Here is a 25645-nt window from a genome sequence, read left to right as displayed (position 1 = left end):
ACCAAGCACTCTCTTAGTACTTCAGCCATCCAATGTTCTTAGCTGCTGTGAGCTAACACGATTCCCTTTCAAAGACAATTGGATTTTGAAATACTGTTCAAGAGTGTTCTCCATTGCCCAAGATACATCCTCTAACACCATAGAGATAAAACAAGTCCTTGGGTTAATTGTTGCCTTTCCTATACATTTTAATTGTTGCTTTAATTATTGACTGTATTATATACACTCATATTATCAGAAAGGATTTCCTCAACAATAAATAGCAAAAAAAATTAAATTAATGACATCTTAATCAAGTGGAAGTTCATTTTTCTCTCAAGGGTAGGACCAGGAACATGTGGTAGCCCTACAATAATTCAAAACCCAGCCTCCTTCTACCCACCCTGCTGCTTCAACACCCTAAGGTACTTTAAGGGTACCTCATAGTCCAAGATGTCTGCTGCCCAAGCCCCAGCATCACATCCGTAGTCCCAGACGGTGTAAATGTCAAAATTATTCCAAAAAATTCCCACTCCTTGTCAGCTATTCCCAGCCCACCCCTTCAAATATTCACAGCCCCACATCCCTCAGATAGCCATGGCCCTCCCCCTCAGATATTTTCTTTTTATTTCAAGGGACCCTCTCTGAAAGTCTTTTCAATAAAACGTTCAGACTTTAGTCCTCCTCCACTGTTCTCCCCACCATCACTTATTCCTATGAACCTAGCATTGCACGGGCAAACCTTATCACGTGGCTACTTTCAAGCAGACTGGAAATGCAGATCTTCTTTAAAGCCTGGTAAACTACTGCCCTTAATAATTAAGTAGTAAGTCATTAGGAAGTGAAAACGGAAGAGACATTGACGGGCAATTTGAAGGCTCGTGATCCCACTTTCAGACCCCTGTGTGTGGGTGAGGACAGCTATATTTGAGAAACCAAGCGCATGTGGTAACTTTGAGAGTCCCATGAGACAACCGAGCAGTGATACTGAGAAGGGTTTCATAAACGGCTGAGCTTGGGAGAGCAGTCAGACAGATGTGTAGATGTACATTTGCAAGTCCTATTCTTTAAAGTTATACAGTTTGAGAATGGGAAAAGATGGCCACGGACTGAGCTTTGGTGACTTCAAAGTTGTGAATCTACAAAGAAAGAGGGGGCCCAGGTAGGAACGCTTCCAGGTGAGGAAGATGTCCCAAAAAGCCAGGGAAGAAAGCATCCCAAAGGGGGCAGTTAACAGATGGCAGTAGCAATGAGTGGACCAGTGAGAAGAGGGCATTGCTGTGGTAGGAAGGCCAGCCTGGGAGGCCGTGACACATTGGTAGTGATGAGGTGTAGCTTTAAAACAGTGGAGCAGTAAGTGACTGACAGGAAATATGTCTTGAAATGTGTAGATTAGCAGTTAGGAGCTAAGGGTGGCTCTCCTGTGTGATGCTGTCATGTTAGTGTGATTGGCAGCAGGAGTAATGGTGGAGAAAACCACGATGAAAAGGTTTAAGGTCTTAGGGGGAAGTAAAAGGGGGATTAGGTAGTGCTTTAGGGTATTGAGGTGGTGGGGTTGCTGGCTGAAGAGATGTTCCAACAGCAGGGACAGAGTAGAGATGTTGTTTCAAAGGCTATGGTAAAAGGAGGACATCTGTGTATAGTGTCTGATTTAGGAGAAATGAAACAAAGCTTGCGGAGGAGAAGTCAAGGACAGTGGAAGTTTGCAGTATCCAGCACTGGGAGGTTACGTCAGGTTAGAAGTATTCCAAGCCATCTGGAGATGTGGTCCAGATGCTGAGATGATGCAGACATTCTACTGAGACGACAGGATGTTGCTTAGCATCCTTAGCAGAGTGACCTGGTTTAGAAAGATACAAGTCCCCTTCTCTGGAGAGGAGTGTTCAGATGATGGACACCCAATACCCCTTACTTGTATTTATGACTTTCCTCTAGGAAGGATGACATCACTCGATGGCTTACCATCTACTCCAGCCTCTGAACACCTAACCCTGTAGCTGGTCAAGCTGGGAGGTAGTAAGTGCTTCCCATGTCACACACCTAAAGTAAAAATCTTTAATATTGTTTGGTCCAGTTCACAAGAAGTACAGCAGCTGCCAGACCTTTGAAAGAATAGGAGGTGCTGTTTTTCCCTTTTTATTACTAGTCCAAACTTTTACCGAAGTGGAAACCTTTAATCGCAAGTTAATTTTAAATTCATTAAAGCTATGTTTTAGAAAGACATTACTTACACACAAAAGTAAAAACAGAAACACTGTAATCACCTAATCCCTTAGAGAAATAGAATCACTTCTTTAGCAAAAGCCTACACATTGAGTACATTGTTCTAACTGTTTTTTGTTTATTAACTACACTTTGGACACCTGTATATATTGGAATATTCAGACATTCCCCATTCTTTTTTAGCAGCTACATGGTATTTTGCTACATGGCTATTTCATGGTAGATTTAGTCAGCCTCCTGCAGATGAACATTTGAGATATTTCCGTTTTGTTTTATTCACTTTGTTGTTGTAACAATGTTGGGTGGTCCTTTTCTGGGCCCATATTGTAAATGCTATAATGTAGATGCATACGCATAATACAAATATCTGAAAACAGAAATGCCAGATCAAAAAGCATGCCCACATATCCCACATTCTGAAAGACAATGCCAAATTACCCTCCAGAATGGCGGCACCAACTTATGCTCCCATTCATAGTGCCTGGGAGAGCCTCAAAGGCAAGATTTAAATAAGCCCTTTGGAGAGAGATGGTTCCTGACTCCATTGCAAAGCAGATAGACTTTGTAATAGAGCTACCGTCTAACTACTTGTTTTAGAAACATGGGTTTTTAGTAGAGTTAAAGCCAAGGTGCTACTGTGGGTGAAGTGGTTGCCCTCTCAAAGTTAAGTGACAAGGCTTTTCCTCCCACCCAGAACATCCAGTTTCCTCATCCAGACTTCTGACAGCCTCATAGATAGTCTGCAAAGGACACTACGGGCTACCTCTCTACCATCCAGTGAGGGAGGCTGCTCCCCACTGTGCACAGGCGCCATTGCCCTCTCTACCTTCCAGTGACCAAGGCAGGAGCCCATGCACAGACACCATTTCCAGTATTGTGTTATGTTTCATCCATTCCAGTTCATGGTTAACTCCATCCAGTCCGACCTTCCATGGCCAGGGAATTTGGGGGTACTTGAACAGATGCTTTCTGGAAGGCTGGACTTCATCCAGAAAACCAGTGTCTGAACTCACTATGACTTCTTCAGGGATGTATTCTGGCAAGTGTCTCCCTGGGACTAGATCTTACGAAGACAAACAGCAAACGTGCATAACCAAGCTAAGCAGCTAGTGCCAGGCACTGGATCTATCAGAGAGACTAGCCCCAGCCCTGTGGGCAAAGCTGCCATCATCCTGAAGTCTGGGACCAGGGAGTTCTTCCTGTGAGAATACATCTGCTGCTCAAATGCATTGCATCTTATTTTCCTGATCTAAACTGTCAGCAGTAAAAGCAGAAAGATCAGACTTGGCAAGCTCAGGCAGATTTTGCCACACTGCATATGTAGAAGGTGTTAAATGGCAGCAGAAGGCAAATTGTGGATGCCTCACCCTGTCTGTTTCTGACATCCCTAGAGCCCACGATGTTAGGTTGCCTTGCCTTCATCAGTCAAACCGGAATACTGTTATTCTGAATTAATTGTTCCCCCAACACACATGGAGCTCTGTCTCTTTCTCTCTGAAAAGACAGAAAGAGGGGCTGGGGAGACGGCTCAGCAGTTAAGAGGACTGGCTTCTCTTCCCAAGGACCTGTGTTCAATTCCCATGGTGTCTCACAACCATCTGTAACTCCAGTCCCCAGGGACCCGACACCTTCTTCTGGCTTTAATGAATACCAGACACATACAAGGTGTATAGACAGACATGCATGGAAGACAACCGTGCTCAGAAAGGAAGGAAGGAAGGAAGGAAGGAAGGAAGGAAGGAAGGAAGGAAGGAAGGAAGGAAGGAAGGAAGGAAGGAAGGAAATGAGAGGAAAAGAAGGAAGAGAGGGAGGGAGAGACAGAGGGACGGAAGGACAGAGGGGCAAAGGAAGGGAGAAAGGAAGGGTTCCCAAAGGAAACTGGCATGTTCACTTAAGCATAGTGAACTTAAGATGAACTGAATTGTTTTTATTTTAATCATAAGCCTCTGCACCTTCAGTTAAGGAGTTCTGGCCTAATGCTGGCATTTCTGTTGCAAACCCACAAGATATGCAGGTATCAGACTGCAGTTCAAGGGGGTGGGGAATGGGGGGGGACAGAAAAGCTAGGAACTCTAGTAAGTGAAGATCCTTATACACAAGAAAGCCAGGTGGCAATAGATTACATTTAAAAAGCCACAAAATAGTGACTGCTGCAGATTAAGTATTAACAAATCTAATGACTTTTACTTTACATCAAGATAAATCATTGGGTGGAATACTGCCTCCATCAACAGAAAGAGGTTTTTGTTAGTCTGTGGGTTTTTTAACCAGTTTGCAGAGACATACTCCAGGTCCGAGCCTTAATGAGCTGCCTAGAACAAGACCCGGCACCTGTTAGGAAATACTTGGCTTAACTGTTGGCAGGTCTCTGGGTGTGCAACCCACTTTGTCAATAGTGACTCTCATCCATTCGTCTCTTGGCTCTCTCCAAGGACCCAGGTGATGGAAACCAAGACAGATTATAAAGCTTCCGTAGGCAAGCCCACCTAGCTCAGAAATCCAAATCCAAGAATCAGGCTTTGTTGAGTGCTCTTTGCCCAAGACTCAGAATAAGGTTCCTGAAACAGCAGGCTCCCTGATAGGCTAACAAGCATCAGCTTCCCAGCCTCGCCAGGGGCGCCAGTTCTCCTGAAACACTGCAGTAAAACCTGCTACAAGGCTTTTAGCTTGTAAACTTCAAATTTCCCTGAATTTCGTTAGCTATCACTTTCAAAGATGACAACATAATCTATTAGTGTGCTAAACTTTAGAAAGCTACAGAAGTGTGAACTTAAGCAGTCCCCCGAGGCTACTGCCATGTACCTCTGGGTGATTTCCATCTTTCTTGCCCACTCCCCAAAAGTAAAGTGAGGACTAAGTTTGAAACAGCAATTTAAGCTCCTCCTTGCCAATCCATTAGCACCCTTGTCTCTGTTGTTTATAGTAATGGCTCCCTATCCACAAATCCCCAGAGAGCAAGCCTAGCATTGGGGAACAGATATGCTGTCCTGTGCTGGATGTCCATGTGCTACCTAGGGAGGTCAGAAAAATATTTGGAAGGGTCTCTGACAGCAATGTGCTGGACATAGAAGAGATCCCTGAAGGCTGTGACACCTAAGATGGAATCTGGCAGAGTAAGAAAAACCACTTAGTATGGAGCACTGGGAGCCATTCAGGACATGAACGGGGGTGCAGGAGGCACTTTGAAAACAACTGGAATCCAGTGAAGATGTAGAGCCAACAGCAGCTCAGGAGGCTTAGCATTCAAAGGTAGAGTCAAAAGGTGTTTGGCATTGATGGGGTGTTAGCTCTGGGTCCAGAAAGAAGACAGAAAGAGGAAGACAGACCAGAAGGGGTTCTCAGGATTACTGGCATTTGAAGAGGTCCCTTAGGGTTTGGGAAAATTAAAGACGATTTTGAGGATAGGGTAAGGGAAGTCAAATGCTACAGAGAAATCTGGTCATATAGAGACAAAAATAATGATGATGATGATGATGAGCAAAGGTGTGTTTCCTGGGGAGATGCTGTTGGACAGCAGGTGCAGAGTTCACGTGTGAACAAAGGAAGCTGAGGACATGGGCACCAGCACAGCCAGCTCTTCCAAGTGGGGTACCTGCAAGGGGACTATGAAAGGGCAGTGCCAGCAGGAAATGAAGGTCCAAAAGGGACTGTTTCATGACCTTGAACTTGAGAGAAGAAGCAGACAGTGAAGACTGAAGATGATACCATGTCTGTGAGAGGAAAGTCTATAAACTGGGAACATTAAAAATAGAAACGTCAGTATTTAAATATCAACATTTGTAAAACACTGGAAATATTTCAATGTGTTTAGAAAAGTGTGCTCATGTTCCCCATAATGAGGTAACCAGCTCAGGAATGTAACATGATAAATTCATATTGGACAGATGTGTTTTCTCATTCATTACAGATCTACACATATGATCATATATGTATGTATGTATGTAATGACAATTGAATTAAGTTGGTCATATATGTTCTACTATGTAGTTCACTGACAATTGACTAAAGACTGTTTACAGTGGTAATTTAGTTTCATTAATGTCAGTGTAGCATAATAGATTGTAAACATGATGATTCTCAGAAGGAGAGAAATAATTCAGACACTGTATTTCAAAAACAGACTTAGGGATGAATAAAATGCTATGTTTTGTTTAAGATAAAATTATTAGTCTTTAAATTTTAAAAAAATCTAACATTTTTCTTCAAAGAATAAAAATCAAGCCAGTGACTATTAAGACTAATAAGACTAATAAGAATCCGAGCCATTCGTCCACTCTGCCTGCTAGGTAGCCTCTGTGCCAAGGGGCTTTTCACTTTTGTTCGCCAAGCTTCCACACACCCCCTGCTGGCCATCGAGAAGGCCTCTACTGAAGTCCTTGTGACTAATAATCCAGGCTGAATGCTCCAGGAGCACCAGACAAACAAGCCCACCAGACCAGGAGCCCACCAAACAAGCCCACCAAACACTAGATTTCCAAGGCTAGCTTGAGAGGAAGCTTCTCTGGACAGCCAGTTTTGTACAGGGAGGGTTTCATTGCAATGTGCATCTGGTGAGCCTGGAATTGTTGCTTTTAACCACTGATCCATCCCCCAAGCCTGGCATTCTTGAGGGACAGAAGATAGCTGGGAGAAGGCCCCGTCTCGGTGAAGTCTGCCCTCTAGTGGTGAAAATGGGTATGTGTCTAGGAAGCTGACAAGGCCATGATTCTGAACAGGTTGAGGTGGGTACCAACAGAGAAACCTTCAAGTTAGTTCCTAGTAAGTGAGGATCCACTTCATAAAGGATGGGCAGGGCCCAGCCTTTTCTCCCCAGATCTTCACATTTCCCAAACCTTCTCTTCCATCCCAAAGACTCTTTGGGAGGTGGCGGGGGGGGGGGGGCCTGGGGGCTGGCTGTGGAAATTCACAGAATGGGGAAACGGATGGGCTCAACCTTTCATCACTGGACTATAAGTACTCACTGTACCCCAGTTATCTCCTAGTTGTCACTAGAAAGTTCTCGGCTTGGGACATCTCTCTGTTCCAGCACAACTATAACCTTGGAAGTTTCCGAAAGGCCTGAGTTTAGGTTATGGTCAATAAGAGGGAAAGTCTAGCCTTATCTACTTGCCTGGAGACCATGAGCACAAGATTCGTTGAGTTCTGCTGAATGCTGAGAATGCAGCAAGAAGGAACAATGGTAACAAGCTCTGCCCTCGCCCAGCTTTTCTGCCCGTAGAAAACAATAGGTAAACAACAGTAATAACAATAATGGGAATAGCTGCCTCTGAGGAAGTAAGCTGGGATTTCCTATCTCTAGCATTTCCTATGCTAGAGAAGGTTTGCTCGGGGAGGCCAGGGTGAGACAGTGACATTTGAACAGATACTAGAAGAAGATGAAACAGTGAGCCTCTGGTTTGGGGGAGGAGAGGAATTGGGAGTGGGGTGTTGGGCATTGCACAGAGCAGGCCAGCTAGTGTCGTGGCCAAAGATAAAGGGTGCACAGTGTTCTCAAGAAACAGGGAAGGGGCTAGCCTATTCAGGGCAGAGCAAGAAGGGAGTGGGGACAAGGTCTGGGTGGTCAGGGATGAGAGAGAGCCCTGGGGGCAACTCTGACCTGGAGATGCACTGCAGACCTTTTAACCAAGAAAGAATTAATATGACCTAATGTATCTATCCCTGGGGGTGAGAGGTAAGGGGAGGAGGGAACACACCAGCTGGCTGAACTGCTCCTGTAGAGGGGCTTGGTGGGACTTGGGAAGGGAGGGCTGGAGGGAGAAGTGAGCTGAAATAATGTGAAAACAGAAAAAAAAAAAAAAAAAAAAAAAACCTGATTTGCTGTAAAAGAGAGGCTCTTGGGACAACCGGTGGCACCACCTCAGTTCTGTCAAAGCCCTGTCAGAATGAGGAGGGCCTGTCTGCCTGATTCCACAAGGAAAGACAAAGAAGCCATAGATGGGCCTGGGGGGAGGGGGGGCGGGCAGGAGCTCGGATGCCCTTTGGCTTTCAAAGCTACCTGCCAAGCCCTGAACTTCAAAGAAAGGCACAGGAAAGGCAGAATTGAAAACACAGAAATAGACTTGAAAAGACTTGTTTTAAAGTTTCCTCTCCCCTCCCCCCCCCCATTTATTTTCCCTCTCCAAGTGACTGGCTCCCCCTACGTCTGTCTCTCCCTGCCCCGTATTGCTGAACCTCAGGCTGCAACAGTCTGAATCTGATCACAAACCTAAAGGGTCCCTTTTGACACTTGCCTATTACAGGCTTGGTGGGGGAAATGTGAAGGGATTTCCAAGGGGTTGTTTTAATTAATTAACAGCAGGACAGAAGCCAAGACTACTACTCCCCTTGAGTGAACAGACCTCTAGGTTTTTTCTCAGCGGGACATGGGACTCCAGTTTCAGCTTGCACAGACCCAGCCAATGATCTGGGTGGCTGTGTTTCTCTGTTCGTTCTCATTTCCCAGCTCCCATCTTTTCCTTCCAAGTTCCCCGGCCACCCCCTCACACACCCTCCTGCGAGGACACTCAGCTGGTACTCTTGCACATCTCAGATCAAACTATACTAAAATTGTGTACCAGGTTTGACGTAGGTGCCTCACGATGCAGGCCCAGTTTGCTATTTCCGAGGCTTCTAAGTATACAAATATCTGTAGCTATATAAAAAGACAACACCTTCAGGGTTTGCACCACAGCCGGGGATATTTTTAAGGCTGCTTTGACTCAGGCTAAAAATAAATAAATAAATCACTCTGTGGCTCACCTTGGAAAGTATTCAATGGTGTCTCTATTCTTTCTTACCAGACACAAAACAGCATTTTTCTTATGCCCATCCCTCTGTTCCCCCGCCTAAATGTGGGCCTAACACTTGAGGTGAATTTTAGAGGGTTCCCTGAAGCTCAAGCACCAATCCAAGGAGCTGAACCAAGCTTACATTTCCTTGGTGGGCTCTGTGAGAGCCAACCTTGCTAAAAACTAAGCTTCAAGAGAAAATCCTTTAGACAAGGGTACCATCATCAGCATTCCATTCTTTTAACCATTTCTGTCTGGCACATATATGAGCTGTGGAAGGAACCTTGTGAACATGGGCAATCCATGCTTTTGGGTGCCCCTTCTCAGCTGTGATTTGTGACTTGAGGGCATTTTTGGGCTAGGTTAGCCTAGCTTGCTTTTCCCACATCCTTGTCTGCTTTAACGTTTTTTTGTGTTTGATCTGTACATTTCATAGACCTACATTGTGATGTAAGCCCAAAGGTGAATCCCACACACACCATAGCAGAAAGATGTTTTTGTCTGCCCAAACACCAGTGAAATTTCAAAACCTCCTTTGGCTCCCCTGGGCACAAAACACAGGATTAGGGAATTTCTTGAGCTTGTCTTTCACGCAGAGTAGCCCCTTTAGGCTTAAGGTTGCAGGGTCCTAAAGGACACCCTCCCCATCTGTTTAAGGCTCAGAGAAGGCTCCAGCCAGCAGCCAGGAAGTGCTGGCAGCCATGCTGGGCCACCACCAGGCAGTCACACCTCTACCTGCCTCCTTCATATTCTTCTTTCTCTTTTCTCTTCCTTTCCATGCCCCCTTTTACTCCCCGCAGCCCATCCCTTTTCCTAGTCCCCAGAGTGTCTTTCCCTCTCCCCTTTTCTTTCCACAGTTTTCCATGGAGATTAAATAGAAACACAAGTTCAAGCCACCTTCCAGAATGAGCGCCTGCCCATTGCCTCATTCTTCCCATTCCTTGTGGTCTGAGTTGGTCAGTTCTCCATCACAGTGACAGTGATTTATCCTGGCTCCATCCCTCATCATCTGGTCCTGTTACTTGGACCAAGGGGAAACAGAGCATCATGACAGTGGAAGACTGTGGCAAAGGCTGCTTACTGCATAGAGCCCGGAAACAAAGAGAAGTACCAGGCAAGAGCTAGGATCTAGCTATTACTTGAAAATGCAAATCTTCCTCCAATGACATCTTTCCTGCCACGGTGCTACCACCTCACTGGCCTACCAACAATGGAGTTAAGTCACAGTTGCAGCTGAAGTAATCACAATCTATTCTCTCTGAAAATGCACTCACAGACACAGTGGGTGTCGAAGAGACCAGTTGCCTCCATACCACTTACCCTGTCAAGTTGACCATCAAAGTTAGCTATCCCTCTGTCTAAACCACATTCTAACCTGCTTCTCATGGCCTCTGCCCCCCCCCCCATGCCTTTGAAAGTACAGTTGTGCTGCACGCTCATTGCCTAGACTGACATCTTTGTATAATAAGAAATGTAGATAAGGGCTGGCAAGATGGCTTCGTGAGTAAAGGTACTGGCCACCCAGACTGACAACCTGACTTCCATCTCTGGGACCCACATGGTAGAAAGAGAGAACTAATTCCCATGAGTTGTCCTCTGATCTCCTACATGGATGCCATAGCATACATATAAGTTTTAAAAATGCAATGGATTGAAACAAAATAAAGTTAAATTCACGAGTTTATGATGTTGCTCAAAACACAGTTTTTTAAAGGAGATTTAGATGAGTAGCTAATGAGGCTGTGAGCAGAAATGACCCACCCCATCCTGTTTCACCTTCACCTAGGCATTTATAGTTCAATCACTCTGAGTCTGTCATAGAAGCCCTCATTCGAACCTGTCATGATTCCAATACACGGCAAAGGAAGAGGCCTGGGTGCTCGCCTGGCCATGCCCAGACTTGGAGGACGCCTTCTCCAAGAGAAATATTTTCATTTGATTTGCTTCTGACTAGAAAAGTAGAATAAGATCCCCTGATAATAAGAAAAAGTTTAGGAGAAAATTGGGGGGCTGAAGATATTTTGAGTGACTCGTCATGCTGGAATCTAGGCAGTAATCAGTTAGTTTAAAATGAGAATCTTTTGTACCTTGAGTGTTCCCACGGAAGAAAATGAAAGATTGAAAGAGAGAGATGTGTTTCGTGTCCCTAATGGCTACACTTTGCATGCCTATTTTGTGTGCTTACCGCATGCACTTACCCATTAATTACGTCAATAATGAAGGAGAAATGAGAGGCTGCGCTCGTGGTACAGCTGTTTACAGCAATGGCTTTGAGCATGGATGCTTTTTCCCAGCACCTTCCCCAAAGTGTCTCATCACCAACATGCCCGGTTGATCATTCTTTGCCCTAAATCCCCAAATGGAATCCGTCTCGGCCTTGATGCTTTAATTGCAGCTGACTCGGCTTATCTGGAGAGCTGTGGTGTCTGTCCCTGACTCCTTTGGAAGCTCCAATAATGACAAATGCTTGAAAACCAAAGTCAAGTCGAAAGATTGCTGGGCTTGGCTTTCCTTCCCAGCCATTGTCCAAAGCAAATCTGGGATGAGCATCTAATTCCAAAACAGCTGTGGATCTTCAGCCTTGTAAGGGGGGGGGGATAAAGGGGGGGGAATACTTGATGTTTTCGTGCATTTATGAGCACCTGGGAGGGGAGGAAGAGGTCTAAGTCACACCTCTCCCCTATGGTTCAGCAGCTTGCAGCTCTCTGCGAAGGGGGCTGAAATGTCCACCCTGGTAAGAAAACAGGATGAAAGACATTTGGGTCGGATGGAGTGTGTAGTCACTGTTGTGATACAACCTAAGTGGAGAGGCCACAGCCCTGCTCTGGCGATCCTTGGCCCTCACTCTGTCTCTCTCCTCACACTTTCTCTTGCTTCAGGGAGATTCCGAGAAAAAGCTTCAATTCTCCACAAGATTGCCAAGAAGAAATGCCAAGTGGATGAGAATGAGAGGCAGAACGGGGCTGCCAATCATGTGGGTGAGTGAGAGGTATCCATCCTTTGCCCTTCTGTGGTGGGCAAAGGGGGTGGAGAATGCGGGACAGAGATATCCATAGGGAAGCTGGCAGGGGTTACACAGAAAGACAAAACCCAATGTAGGCACTTCCACCCAGTGCCAGTTCAGGCCCTTCCTAAACAGTGAAATGAGTCCCTCTTCTCCCCTTGGGACAGGGCAGGAATGGACACGTCTGTTCACCAATAACACTAAGAGAAGTCTGTGGAGAGTGGTAATTCTAACCAAATTACCAGGCATTCTGTTCAAGAGATGACAAGCACTTGGTTTCAGAAAACGAAAAATAGAAGAGAGGCACACCCAAGTCATTGATGTTTGGCCAGAGGTGGGGGTGCCCTGCTTATGTACCCTTAACTGGAGATTGAATTGTATACCTATGATACTGCTCACTGCACCCCCACCCTCAAATTACCACTCACTTACCCCAACAGAGTCTTTTGAGTCCATGCTCTTTTTAAAAAATTCAGCAATATGGGGCCTGGGCAGATGGATCAGCAGATAGTGTTTGCTGCCCAAATGTGAAGACTGAAATTCACAGCACTCACATAAATACTGGATGGGAGCGGTGGTCCCACCTGTAATCTCAGCACTTAAGAGCCAGAACATTCCCCAGGACAAAATAGATAGCTAGACTAGACAAATTACCAAACTCTGGGTTCCCCAAGACACCCCACCTCAGTAAATAAAGTAGATATCAACCTTTGGCCTTCATACACATGTGCACAGGTATACAACCCCCTCCCCCCCCACACACACACATGCATGAACACATGTGCGCATGTGCTCACATCACATACATATACACAGGTCAAAAAAAATTAAGTTAGGCAAAATCAGCTCAGGTCTGCCTTGGCTGACTTTTCTAGAACTCCTGTGTGACCAGATTGTGACATTCAGGCATCTTATTTTAACTTGGGGCATCATGTTCCCTTTCTCCTGTCTGTAACTATAATATAGCTCTCAACTCTAAATTCAAACTAAATTTAGCCTAATCTGGATCCATGCTGTAAACGAAGCTATTGCCCAAGTAACTAAAATTATCTACAGACAAATCTCAACAGTTTTGCCCTCAAAATACTCCATAGACGACTTCCTGCCTCTCCTACCATCCTGAATTCTAGCCCAGGCAAAATTTTGCAGCCAGGGAACAGACACAAGTCATGGACCCAAATCAGTTCAAATTTTGTCTAGGGCTGGGTTATGAACTGCAGGTTTTTGCTTTATCCCCTCTGCTTCCCTGAACCTGGACACATTTTTTTTTTTTTTTTTTTTAGATGTAACAGAGTTTTAATTTTGTGTTTTAAGGTCATCGGGGAAAGCAATTGCCGGGTTAAGCTCTGCATGTGCATTTTGGGTTCAGTTACAAAGGCTACTTTTTCTACTCTGCTTGTTGGTTTTACTTTTGAGGGATGAAATAGCTTGGACCAGGAGATTTATGTGGCTGGGTTCAGTCCCAGACCTCCTCTTGCAGACTGGTGACTGGAGGCTTAGATTTAATCATCCATGACATATAATTCCAAGGAACCCCACTGCTGATGGGACCAGTGAAGGATGTGGTAACCAAACAGAGTGTGTATGGAAAATCAATGCTTTCCAAAGAAACCACAGGATGTATTTTCATATTTTCTGTGACAATAAAGACTGTGGTTTAAAAGCACACTCAAGTCAGAGGCTGTGCCTGTTACATAGGTTCTTATTTGTCTGTGTCTATCCTGGAACATCTAAAACTTCTTTGGATCCCATGATTCTGGAATCAAGTCTGGCCTTAGCAATCTGCTACTGGGTGTGTATGAGGTCTTTCGTATCCCCCAGATACTTAGTATGCTTTAGTTTAAATAACTGAGTGAAACATGCTGAGATAACTCATTGTGGCTGTGGGCAACAAAGCATCCCACACTACCGACACTATGCATCATGGATGAATCAGGCAAACCCAAATTCCTAACTTTCCATACCATCATTTGTGCCTCAGGAAACTGCAATTGAATTCATGAACATTTTCCTAGTATTTCCAGTATTTGACGACTTCAAGTCAAACATTTTTTTATGAAGTTCTTTTTGTTGGGGTAGGGGCGGGTAATAGGGTCTCACTACATAACCCAGGCTGGCCTTGAACTCTTGAACTTGTGGCAATCCTCCTCCTACACCTACCTACCAAGTGCTGAGATTTTAGGCATGTGCCACATAACTCTCTGTTTTCTTATGCATTGATGACAGAAATATTTGGTTCTTCTGAAATTGCTGGTGGAGGGAAAAAAAAAAAAAAAACCCTTCTGTTCTTCTTTGAGCACCCACCCTGTGATTGTTCACATCTAGCACAGCTGAGCAGACTGCACCCAGTAACCCTGACTCCTGACTCAGCACCATACAAGCATTGCCCCCTGACCCTGAGCAGAGTCAGCGCTAGTGCCTTTGTTTTTCTTTACTTAAAAGATTTCTATTCATTTTTAATGTGTCTATGTGTACCCTACATACACACAGGTGCCCTCAGAGGCCAGAGTAGAGTGCTGGACCACTTAGAACGGTAGTTAATGGCTGTTGTGGTCCATCCAACATAGGTGCAAGGAACTGAACCCAGTTCTCTGAAAGAGGAATAAGTTCTCTTGACTGCTGAGCCATCTCTCCACCTCAATGGAAGACTTTCTATTTCACTCCCACTTACGTTCCAGTCGAACCTAATGGGGCCTGAACACTGGTCACCTGGAGGTGCCTTCTCTTAGCCCTAGGGGAAAAAAATACCTTGCAGAAGGCCAGTGAAGTGACAGAGATTCAGATCATTCATTCCCAGCTTGCTGGCTCCGCCCAGGCTTTGTTCTGAGTGCTTTACATGCGCTTTCCAACCTCTCTGCAAAAGGAGCAGTGGTAGCAGCGGTAGTAATGATGGTAGTAGTGACACTGTTAGCAGTGCTGAAATTCTACAGGTGAGGAATCCAAATGCTACAGAGGTCGAGGCATCTGCTGACAGTCACAAAGCATAAGCTATCGAGGGAGAGTGAAAAAATAGGCCCGTTTGGTTCCGGGTGTTACAGAGTCCCAGGGCCTAAGCAGTGCCCTTAAGCCTCCTCTGCTCTCTCAGAATAACATGGCTGCACTTGCTGATCTGTGGCCTCTTTCTTTCCTCTCTCTCTCTCTGTCTCTCTCTCTCTTTCTCTCTCTCTCTCTCTCTCTCTCTCTCTCTCTCTCTCTCTCTGAGAAGTGTTACATACTTGGACCTCCTTCCTTGCCTCAGCTCTCCCTTGCTTTTCTTGGAACAGGACACCCAGTGCAGAATGTGCTATGAGTGTTCTCAGGATTGTAAAAAGAGACAGGTGTGCCCCCTCCTCCCCTCCTGGCACTGGCAGTTTTGTAGCATGAAGACTGAAAGTATTAGAGCTGAAAGCAGTGCCTGCCTGGCCTTCAGCCACAAGGAACCAGTCACTTCATAGAGGAGGTGTCCCAGCCCAGAGGAAAAGGGGCCTGACAAAGACAGCAGGCTGATGGTGACAGAGTGCAGCCTAGCATCCCTTGTGGGGTGGGGTTGTGGTGTTGCAACCATCTCAGTCTGTATCTAAATGCCAAAGATATGCATCTGTGTCCTTGCATGACCTGTCACATATGGCAGCCGAGAGGGCCTCCAGTGATGTCATGTGTGGTGGAAACCAGAGCACGAGGCAGCACATGGCGAATGGTGAAAACCCTTCACCAGTGCCCAACACCAGCTCAGGTCTCAGATGCCTTCTTCTCACCGGGGCAGCATTTTAGAGCGTTCTTTCCAACAATGGCCCCTTTTGCCCATTGATTCTGACTGTTCTCTCTGTGTTTAAATTATGCCACAGAAAAAATCGAACTTCCCAACAGCACGAGCACGGAGGTTGAAATGACACCATCAAGTGAAGCTTCGGAACCTGTGCAGAACGGAAACCTGTCCCACAGCATTGAAGCTACAGATGCCCCGGTACGATGCATGACAGTACAGGTTCCTCGGTGGCTCAGCTCCCAGCTGTGTGGACACCAAGGATGAACTGATTCGTGTATGTGTGTCTTTCCCAGGGCCTCACATGGGGAAAACTCTGTGTCCATTGAATGAACATGCAAAACTATCTAAGCCACCGTTTTCTTAGGGCCAGGGGAAGGGCAGCTGTATCAGAGTCTGGGGATGAAAGGGCATAGGCTAATGGATGATAAAGCATGATGGCTATGTCTTTAAAGCCAGTGCTAAACAACAGAAAACTCATAGTCACCACAACTCCATGACATCCTCAGTGGTTGAGATTAATATTCTTCAGCTCCACCCACTGTTCAACCACAACCAATGAATGAACTGTGCCTCCTAGAAGTAATTAATAACACCTAGCATTTGTCAAATACCTACTACATGCCCATATATAGTGCTAGATGGGAATACCCATCCTCACACCTGCCAGCTGAAGGTACAGACATTGGTGCCTGCGCCGTGCAGCTGAGGATGCCGAGCTGGGTGAGACGACGTGATTAAATGGGTTACCTAGTTATGAAGAGTGAGCTGAGACTCCATCTCAGGCATGCCTCCATGCAGTGCCTGGGCTCCTTCTGCTGTGAACACTGCCTGTGAGCAATACCACAGTTGCTCAAACAGTGGGCAGAGCCATGTGGTGCTTACTAGATATTTGGGTCTTGTCCTGATCAAATAAATCAGAACCTTACATCATGGGGTCCCAGCTTTGCATCTAAGCAAGTACCTTCCATCCAAGCTGCACAGACTTGAAAGGCGCTTCCAACTGCTCAGAGCAGATGGGGAAGGCCATCCATGATAAATGTAGATTCTGACTTTTGAGTGCTGGACTGAGGCCCAGGGTGTGGCGTGGACTGGGCTTCCCGGTGATGACAGTGCTTCTGGCCAAAGGACCACACTTTGGATAGCATCACTCAAAAGTTTGCAAGCCAGTCTTGTCCCCGAATTTCCTCAATGAGCGGTTGTCCAGTACCCACAAAGAGAATGGAGCCTACAGCCAGTGTAGTCTAGCACCTCTTTCCTTTATATCAGGAAATGCTCTGCAACAGAGGCAGTCTGCCCTCTGGGGAAAACATGTTATTTCTTACCTGTTGCCCTGATCTCTAAGAGCAATTTAGAAGAGTCTCTCTCCATTTATCTAGAGAGCTCAGTTCTGTCTGCCCTTGTGTCCTCTGCCTCCTCACCCTCCTGCCTGCCCAGCAGTGATCTGGCAGAGCAGCTTATGTCCACATGGGTAAGCAGCATGTGGTGGCAGCAGGCAAACCCCAAGGACATCTGGCTGCCCTCGGGGCTGGCACAGTCACAGGTGTGCAGAGGGACACCTCATCACCATGCCACTCCATCTAGCTGGCCAAGGGACATCTGTGTCCCTTCAAGGGGGGACCTTGCTGCAGGGGAGCGAAACACTTGCTGACCTCTGTCCTCAGAGCTGCCCCAGGTCTCAGTGCAGGGAGACGCAGAGATGTGTGTGCTTGCGCTAGCTTGACTGGAGAGCAGTCAAGCTATCAAAAAGTCATCACCACAGCTGACTGCAGTGTGACCTGCTGATTCGTGCCAGAGCCACAGGGCAAGTGGCCAACCTGACTGGGCACTCACTCCCTCCTCCTCCTTAAAGTCCGGATCCTGGAAACACTGCCTCATTCTTGCTATTGTGAGAGCTAAAGGAGCCTTTGGCACAGAGCCACATGCTATGCACTTACATCATATGCCCAAACTGGCTCCTTAAACAGCATTTCCCCCCTTCCTTTAAGGATTCCTTACAGGTAAAAATGGAAAGGGGTTGTCTATGTATACACAGAATATAAATAAGTCAGCTGACAAACGTTTGGTAGTTAATAGTGGCCCAAAGTGATCGTGGAAGTCTCTGTGCACAGTGCTCTGGGAGCCTGCCAAAAGAAAAGAAATCGATTTTATCTGGGGAAGAGATGAAAACTGTAGAACACATAACATTTTAGCTGGGCATTGGTGAATGGTAGGAATTTGTCACTCTGAGAAGAAATGAAATGACAACCTGTGCAGGTGTCCAAAAAACGTGTGTTTAATGATTGCCGAACAAGATGGCAAAGCTGGAGGCTGTAAAGCAAGCTGAGAAAAGATGCACACACCAGGAAGAGTAAACTGGCTTGAGGTCATCACCCATCCATCAGATCAGAAGGCACTCACTGTACATCTGGGCCAGACAGTGTTCCAGCAGAGCTGAGACTGATGGCCACAGGGACACAGAGAGCAAAGGAGGATGAGGGCACGGGGGAGTGCTGAGGAGGTGTCCTTCAAACTGAGTGTGAACCCGTGGAAGGATCCTGTCAAAGGTATAACACTATGAGGCAAAAATAAGCCCAGCTTGTTCAGAGACAGCATTCCTGTGATGACTGCAGAGGGAGCCAAAAGGAGACAACAGCAGGGCAGGTAGCCTTTAGATGATGGAATATTGGTTCTTTTGGAGCAGCAACAACCCACTGGACATCCCAGATATGACTGGCACTTCCAAAATGCCCCTGAGGCTGCATCTAGACTGTATTTAAAGCAATAGTGAGGTAGATAGGTTCCTGAGGGTTTGATGGAGGGGGAAAGTTGGTGATACTTGGACCAGTGGGTACTTGGACCCAGAGGAGGAGATAAATGTATATCATGAAACATGCTGTACCTTCTGCCCAGCTCTTGAGAGTGGATAGATAACCTTGAAGGGTTTAGGAAGCAATGGCAACTTTGGGATGTTTTGCAGGAAGATAGCTCATCTTGTTCAAGAAATGATCAGGTGGCTGGAGATGTAGGTTGGTAGCATAGCACTTGCCTAGCATGCATAGGGCCCTGGGCTCCATCTCTGGTACCACAAAAATAATGGGGACAGCATAATAGGAGAAGACCAGACTTAGAAATGTGAGTCAAGAACACAAAAGCTTAGGGATCAGTGTGTTGGGATCCATGGGCCAATTTGGCTTGTCGCCCATGTCTATATGACCCAAGGGGCTAGAATGGCTTATACATTTTCAAAGTGTTTTTGTGAAAAAAGGAAGCAGGAGCATATGGAACGGGGGCCATATGGACCCCAAAGCCTGAAATATTTACTGTCTAGCCCTTTGTGGAGCACGGGGGAGGGGTACTGCTTGTGCCCAATATAGACCATCTGTAGTCTTTAAAGAGAAAGTTCTCCTATTCCGATTTGGAACGATCCTCTGTGTGTTGTTGTTAAGTGAAAAGGCACTGTGCCAAAGTGTATCCTAGATTGTAAGATACAACGGTACACTGACTGATGCTGACGGAAAAAAGAGGGATCTGCATGCAAGCCTTTTCTTGGGATGCTGCTGGAAAAATTAACTGTGTTAGTTACCTCCAGAGACCTTGACATGTTCCCTTCTGCGAGTTTTGCATTTTGAACCAAGTAATTGTGTTACCTGGGCAGAAAAAAATAGAGCAATAACAATAAAAATAATAATGGGTTAAATTGGGACTGGGGGTGTAGCTCAGTAGGTAGAGTGCTTATCTAGCATATACAAAACCCTGGCTTCTACCTTCAACACCACAAAAAAAGGGGGTACCTGTAAACCCAGCATCTGAGAGGTGTAGGCAGAAAGATCAGAAGTTCAAACACATCCTCCAATACATCATGATGACGATGAGTTAAATTAAAACAGCATTCCTTAGTCATTCAGGGATGAACTATGGTGGCAAACCACTAGAGTTCAAATCCCAGCCCTTTTCCTTTACGATCATGTGCCTCGAGCAAGGAAGTAACCTCTCTGTTCTCCACATTCCTTCTCTGTGAAACAGTAATTTAAAAAAGAAATGCTTATCCCATAGTGTTAGTGTGAGGCTCAGTCGCTCTTTGAACAGTTCTTGACATATAGTAGCACATCATAGGGGTTTAGTGAAGTTGGTAATGCTTCAAAAATATCTTTTCTTGGTTGTTTTTAAGTAGCAGAGGCAGCAAGGTTTTCAAACATGGCTGGATATCAGAGCTATTTCAGAGCCAGAATTGAGAAGCTATGACAAAAACTGACTATAACAAGTAAACAGGAAAAGGGGGAAGGGGTCATGTAGAGAAGGCTGAGGTTGCCTGACTGGAAAGACTGGGTGGTGAGTTGAATTAGGGTTACAACTCCAGGGTAAGAAAAAAACAAGATATGCGATCAGGAACCTCTGGCCTCCTGGCACAGATTCACAGAGATGATTCGGTGCGACTGTTTTGGTAGTTTTTGTGTCTTTCTAAGTTGTATTTTTATCAAGTTCCATGACAAGTGGGGTGTACGCCCCAACTTTATTCATGGAAATTCTGAGCCGATGCTGCACATTCATTGCTGCTATTCATTCTCCTAAGAGTTCAGCCTGTCTCCTTAACCAACCTACTATATTTAAAAAAAAAAAAAAAATCCCGTTTACAAGTGAGTTGATCTCACCTTGACACCTTGCCTCAGAAGTTTCTCCAGCACAGACACTCCATGGCCCAAGGCTGGAAAGAGCATATGAAAAAATGCCCTCATGGGGGACACAGCCCTGTCCAGCAGAGGGCTTGCCACATGCTAGTCCGCACAACTGCAGAGGAACACAGCCTTTTCCACACTCCAGTGTCTTCTCTTCTCTCCACCTGCCCTCCCATTGCTGCACAGAGAAGTGGACTGGAGCTGCCACAGGTTTGCATCCCACGCAAATTTTCAGTGTGGGTAATTTCCCCAGGCGTAGACAGACACTAACATTATTTTTGGTTTTGACAGTCTGTAGAGAGCTTACCTAGTGCATGTGAGGGGCTCTGGACAGGATCCCTAGAACTGGGGAGTTAACAGGACCACCTAGCTGCATTTTAATTTTGCCAATCTAGACAACACCCAGGTGATGGCCCTGGGCCACATGCCCTGTGGTGCTGCCTCCATGCTGCAGCTGCATGCTCACTGTTGTGATGCAACTAAACCCTGCAGGGACACTCAGCAGAGTTCAGGATCTAGCTAAGAGCTCCCTGGTTTAAAGTGTGCCTGTTTTTTTTTTTTTTTTTTTTTTTTTTTTTTTTTTTTTTTTTTTTTGACAGGGTCTTGCTCTATATCCCTAGCTGGTCTAGAACTCACTATGTAGACCAGGCTGTCCTCGAACACACAGAGATCTACCTGTCTCTGCCTCCCTAGTGCTAGGATTAAAGGCATGAGTGACCATGCCTGGCAGTGCACCATAAAGCAACTTTTTTTCTGTGCTCAGCTGTGATTTGATTTCACCTGAGATTTCTCTGTCCTTAAGAATGTCTTAATTGTCCTTGTTTTAGTTGTGACCCATGTATATCCATGGGTAAGGAAATTTGTGTAAGAAAATTACATCTTTGAATAGAAGGATGGATGGATGGAAGGATGGATGGATAGTATCCAGAATGAAAAAAAAAAAAAAAAGACACAGAGTCTGTAAAATGCAGCCTTTTTTCTTATTTCCTTATTTTCTTATTTCCTTATAATTTGAGCATCTCCATAGTGGTGTAAAGCTGTCCTTTTTTTTTTTTTTTTTTTTTTTTTTTTTTTTGTCATTTTAAGGCATTAGAGTTTTCAAGACCTGCTTTCTGCAAGCCCCACTGGGTGACTAAGTAAAGGATAAACAGAGGAAATGTGATAGAAGTGACTCTGTGTTTAAATTTTTCCTTTAAAAGAAAAGAACTAAATGCTTAAAAATATCTCCTACCTCTTAAATTTGGGTTTCCAAGGGCGCTTTAGAAAAACAAAGTACCATTTTCAAAGTTTGTCATTTATTGCAGATCAGTGCTGCTGTGATCTGAGGGCTCCCTGGAAAGACTTGATATTGCTCAGACTGTCAGTCATGATAGGAATTTCCAAAATTACCGATGCAGGTGGTACCTGGAACCCATATTTTCTGTTTCTTCTAAAAATTATTACCCTTAACATAGCAAAAGCATCTCTACAATGGTGAGGTCCAGCACAGGGATGCACGTGACTGGAATAGGTCAACCACTGTGGAAGTTTAGAAACAACTTCTCTTTTCCCTATTAGTGAAACTGCCCATCTCTTGAAACATCCATGGCCCATAGTGAGAAGATTCTAACAACTTTAGAAGTATCTCCATATCTGACACAGCCAGGCCGTAGGGCGGTAGTGGGAGAAAATGGCCCGATGTCACTGTGAAGGCAATGGAATGGCAAATGATTCCCCAGTCCATCTTGCTGGATGACTCTCTTAGAAAAGAACCCATTTGGGTCAGAGAAAACCCAATAGTCATCATAAAACAGGCAAGGCTTAAGGCTGACTAGGCCATTTCTAGGGCAGATAATAGTTTTCTGTCAGTTTATATTTTTAATAAAAAAAAATTGAGATCTGTTTCCTACATCTGTTGACCTGGATAATATTTACCAAGTGCTTAAGATTCACTCAGAGGCCTTTTAACATATTTTAAGCATGAAATAGATAAAACTTTACGACTCTTGAAAATCTTCCTAAATTTGAATATTGACAAAGAACTATACCTTATTCGCTGAGAACCTTGCTGCTAATTATTCCTTTGGAGGATTTTTTGAGAATATCTATTCATCTTTCATATGGTACATCAACGATTGACTATAATAAAAGATGGAACGTTTCATTACCACTCTGGAAATAGCGTCAGCATTAATACACTATCTCTATGGCTCATTCTAATCTAGCTGATGATAAGAGTTTACAATTATTTTCATGATTCTCCAACTAGCTTCTGTGTGGACAAATCTTTTATGAGTATGTCAGCAATATTTACAAATCCCTGAAAACACACCAAAACCAGTTTACAGAAAGGCAGAAAGAAATCTATCTCGACCATAGCTTGCACTTCAGAATCACTTGGGCAAATGCACAGCAAAGGAGAGAGCCTGCATTTCAATGCTTGGAAATGGCCCCTGTCACTCACAACAATGTATGAAAAAACCGCAATTTTGGTTCAGCGTCTGGTACAAGATGAAGTTTTGAGGTTGCCACTGCTCAACGGAACCTCATTTTATGACTCATATGCTAAATGCTTGATGCTGGAATGTTTTTTCTTCTATATGTAAAGCAGACCTTATGATGTCATTATGAGGGGAGGGAATCCCCCTCCCTACCACCTGCAACAAATGTGTCCATTTTTTAAGGAAATCTGTTTTCTAGTTAAAGGTCAGCTCTGCCAGCTCAGAATGTCCACACAGAAGGCCAGGCAGACGGCTCAGATGGTGCATCCCTTCTAAAATGGGATGCCATTTGACTCCATCTCCTTTCAACTTACTTTGTGTATAAGAGATTAGGGCTGGGGACCAAGAGGTTGAGAACAAACTAGAGAGATTGAGGGGCATGTGGTAGAAACTATGAATGCAAGATCAGAACACAAAACTAGGTTGTTCTAAGACTCAAAAATGAGTTTTTAAAGGACAGTTGAAAAGCAGATTAAATTAAGCAAACACAATTTCTTTCAAAACCAAAGCATATACTCAGCAATGACATGTTGGAAAAGAATAGATACTCATATGGTCATCATATCATTCTACTCAGGTCAATCATAAAAAAAAATATCATGGATGGAGGGCTGGAGAGATGGCTCAGTGGTTAAGAGCACCAACTGCTCTTCCAGAGGACCTGGGTTCAATTCCCAGCACCCACATGGCAGCTCACAGCTGTCTGTAAGTCCAGTTACAGGGGACCTGACACTTTCACACAGATATACATGCAGGCAGAACACCAATGTACATGAAATCAAATTATTTTTAGAAATATCATGGATGGGGTGACTTAAACAATACAAACCTTTTTTCTCTCTCTCTCTCTCTTGGTTCTGAGGGTTAGAAATTTCTGACTTCTGGTCAAGGCTATCTTCCTGGCTTCTTATTGAGCCCTCCTATGGCCTTTCTTCAAAGTATGCACACTTGCAGGAACAGGGGAGACGCTGAGGGAAGAGATAGAAGCCAAGGTATTAGGGACACTCCAGGGAACAAGCAAGCACTCCAGGGTCTCTTTTTACAAATTAACTAATCTTTTTGGGTCAGGGTCCCATCCTCACAACCTCATTTGACCTTAATTACTTTCTCAGAGTCCCTAATGAGGTTTAACAAGGATCAGGAGAAACAAATAGGCCGAATAGATGCTTATTCGGGGAGAAATAACTTACAACCTAGACAAATGAACACCAGCAGGTTCCTGTTCCCAAGGATGTCTCTGGATGTTCTCCTGTCCCTGCTCTGTAAGCAAGAGAGCTCCCGGAGCCTCCTCCTCAGACTTAGTTCCCCCAGGTAACATCAGCCCCTGTCCCCACCCCCAGTGAACATGGACTGTGTCACAGGTGTGGACAAAGTGACTATCTCACTACAAGGCCCCATCTCCAAATGCAGTTCCCTGCCTAGGGGAAGTCTTGACATCAGTGTTTTGTATTTGGCCAGGACTTGATGCTTCTCCCTCTGGATAACTCAAGTTTCCCTACATTACCATCTGGTTTTTCCTCACCTGCTCTAAAAATTTTTCTTCTTCAAGGCTTCCCTAGTTTTGTTGCCTTTTATGGAGGAAAGACAGATGAAAAATGTGTCCTTTAGAGGGATAGAGCCCTTCAGAGAACCATCCCAGAACTCTGAGACAGCTTTGAACATAACTCAGTGTACCATGTTTGACAAGTGCTTTGACATCCCAGAAGTTCAGATTCCATGGTGATCCGGAGATTTTAAATTAAGTCTGTGAAATCAAAGGAATCCTAATGTGTGTGTGCGTGTCTTAATTAGGGTTGCTATTGCTCTGTTAAACACCATGGCCAAAAGCAAGTTGCAGAGGAAAGGGTTAATTTTGCTCATAGTTCCATGTAACAGTTCATCATTAAAAGCAGGGAGGGCAGGAACTCACACAGGGCAGGAACCTGGAGGCAGAGGCTGATGCAGAGATCATCAAAGAGTATTGTTTACCGGCTTGCTTCCCATGGCTTGCTCAGCCTGCTCTCTTACAGAACCCAGGACCACCAGCCCAGAGATGGCACCACAATGGGCTGGGCTCTCCCCCATTGATCATTAATTAAGAAAATGCCTTACAGGCAGATCTTACAGAAACATTTTTTCAAATCAGGTTCCCTCCTTTCCGATAATGCTAGCTTGTGTCAAATTGACAGTGGGTCAGTCCTGTTCATGATCCGTGTTCTGTTCCTGAAGTTAGTTGACAAGGAAATCTGTTAGTGTGTTAGCCTCTACTAATTGGCCAGTACATTTTGTGGTAGAATGGAGCGAGTCAGTTTGTACCTTTCCTCTGCCAAACACAGGTGGACTGGTGTTTACATAACGATGGGCATCTGTGGAAGTCTCTCAAGGCATTCTACCAGCCAATCAGTTGTTGACCATAGAGCCATTCACTGTTTTAAAGAGTCACTGTGCATGTGAGGTAATTTCGCCTTTGAGAATCCCAGCACTGGTATTGTTTTTAAGTCTGCACAGAGCTCAGAGTCAAGGTGTCACAATATTGTGAGTCTTACCATCTGTTTAGAAGCTCAGTTTCCGATGGAAAGTCAGCTCAAAGCTACCTACTGAATAAAATAGTGGTTCTCCTCAGGGCTGTGGAATTTCCCCTCTTTGTTTATAGAGCCTTCTATTTATCCATTTTAACTAAGAGAGAAGAAAATTAGATTGTTGGTATCATGGCAGTCAACAAATGCTCAATAAATATTGGATGAATGAACAGATGGGGGGAAAATCATTGCAGTTTCCACTTTCATATCAAATAATTGAATTGTAGGGCTTTATTG

The 25645-nt window shown here is 44.9% G+C and overlaps 1 protein-coding gene across 4 annotated transcripts in view; it reads left to right on the top strand.

Annotated features, from left to right (window-relative positions):
* Slc24a2 (solute carrier family 24 member 2) overlaps window positions 1–25645 on the top strand; it is a 229003-nt gene that overhangs the window by 178444 nt on the left and 24914 nt on the right. For all 4 annotated transcript variants that reach the window (XM_051188136.1, XM_051188134.1, XM_051188135.1 and 1 more), the window contains 2 exons: window positions 11849–11947; window positions 15798–15916. In XM_051188136.1, coding sequence (XP_051044093.1) covers window positions 11849–11947; window positions 15798–15916 — 218 coding nt within the window. The remainder of the gene's footprint in view (window positions 1–11848; window positions 11948–15797; window positions 15917–25645) is intronic.

Source organism: Phodopus roborovskii, unplaced genomic scaffold (genome assembly GCF_943737965.1).
Source record: "Phodopus roborovskii unplaced genomic scaffold, PHOROB, whole genome shotgun sequence".
Taxonomy (NCBI): Eukaryota; Metazoa; Chordata; class Mammalia; order Rodentia; family Cricetidae; genus Phodopus; species Phodopus roborovskii.
The sequence above is the reverse complement of the archived record's forward strand: the minus strand, read 5'-3'. Positions and strand labels throughout refer to the sequence as shown.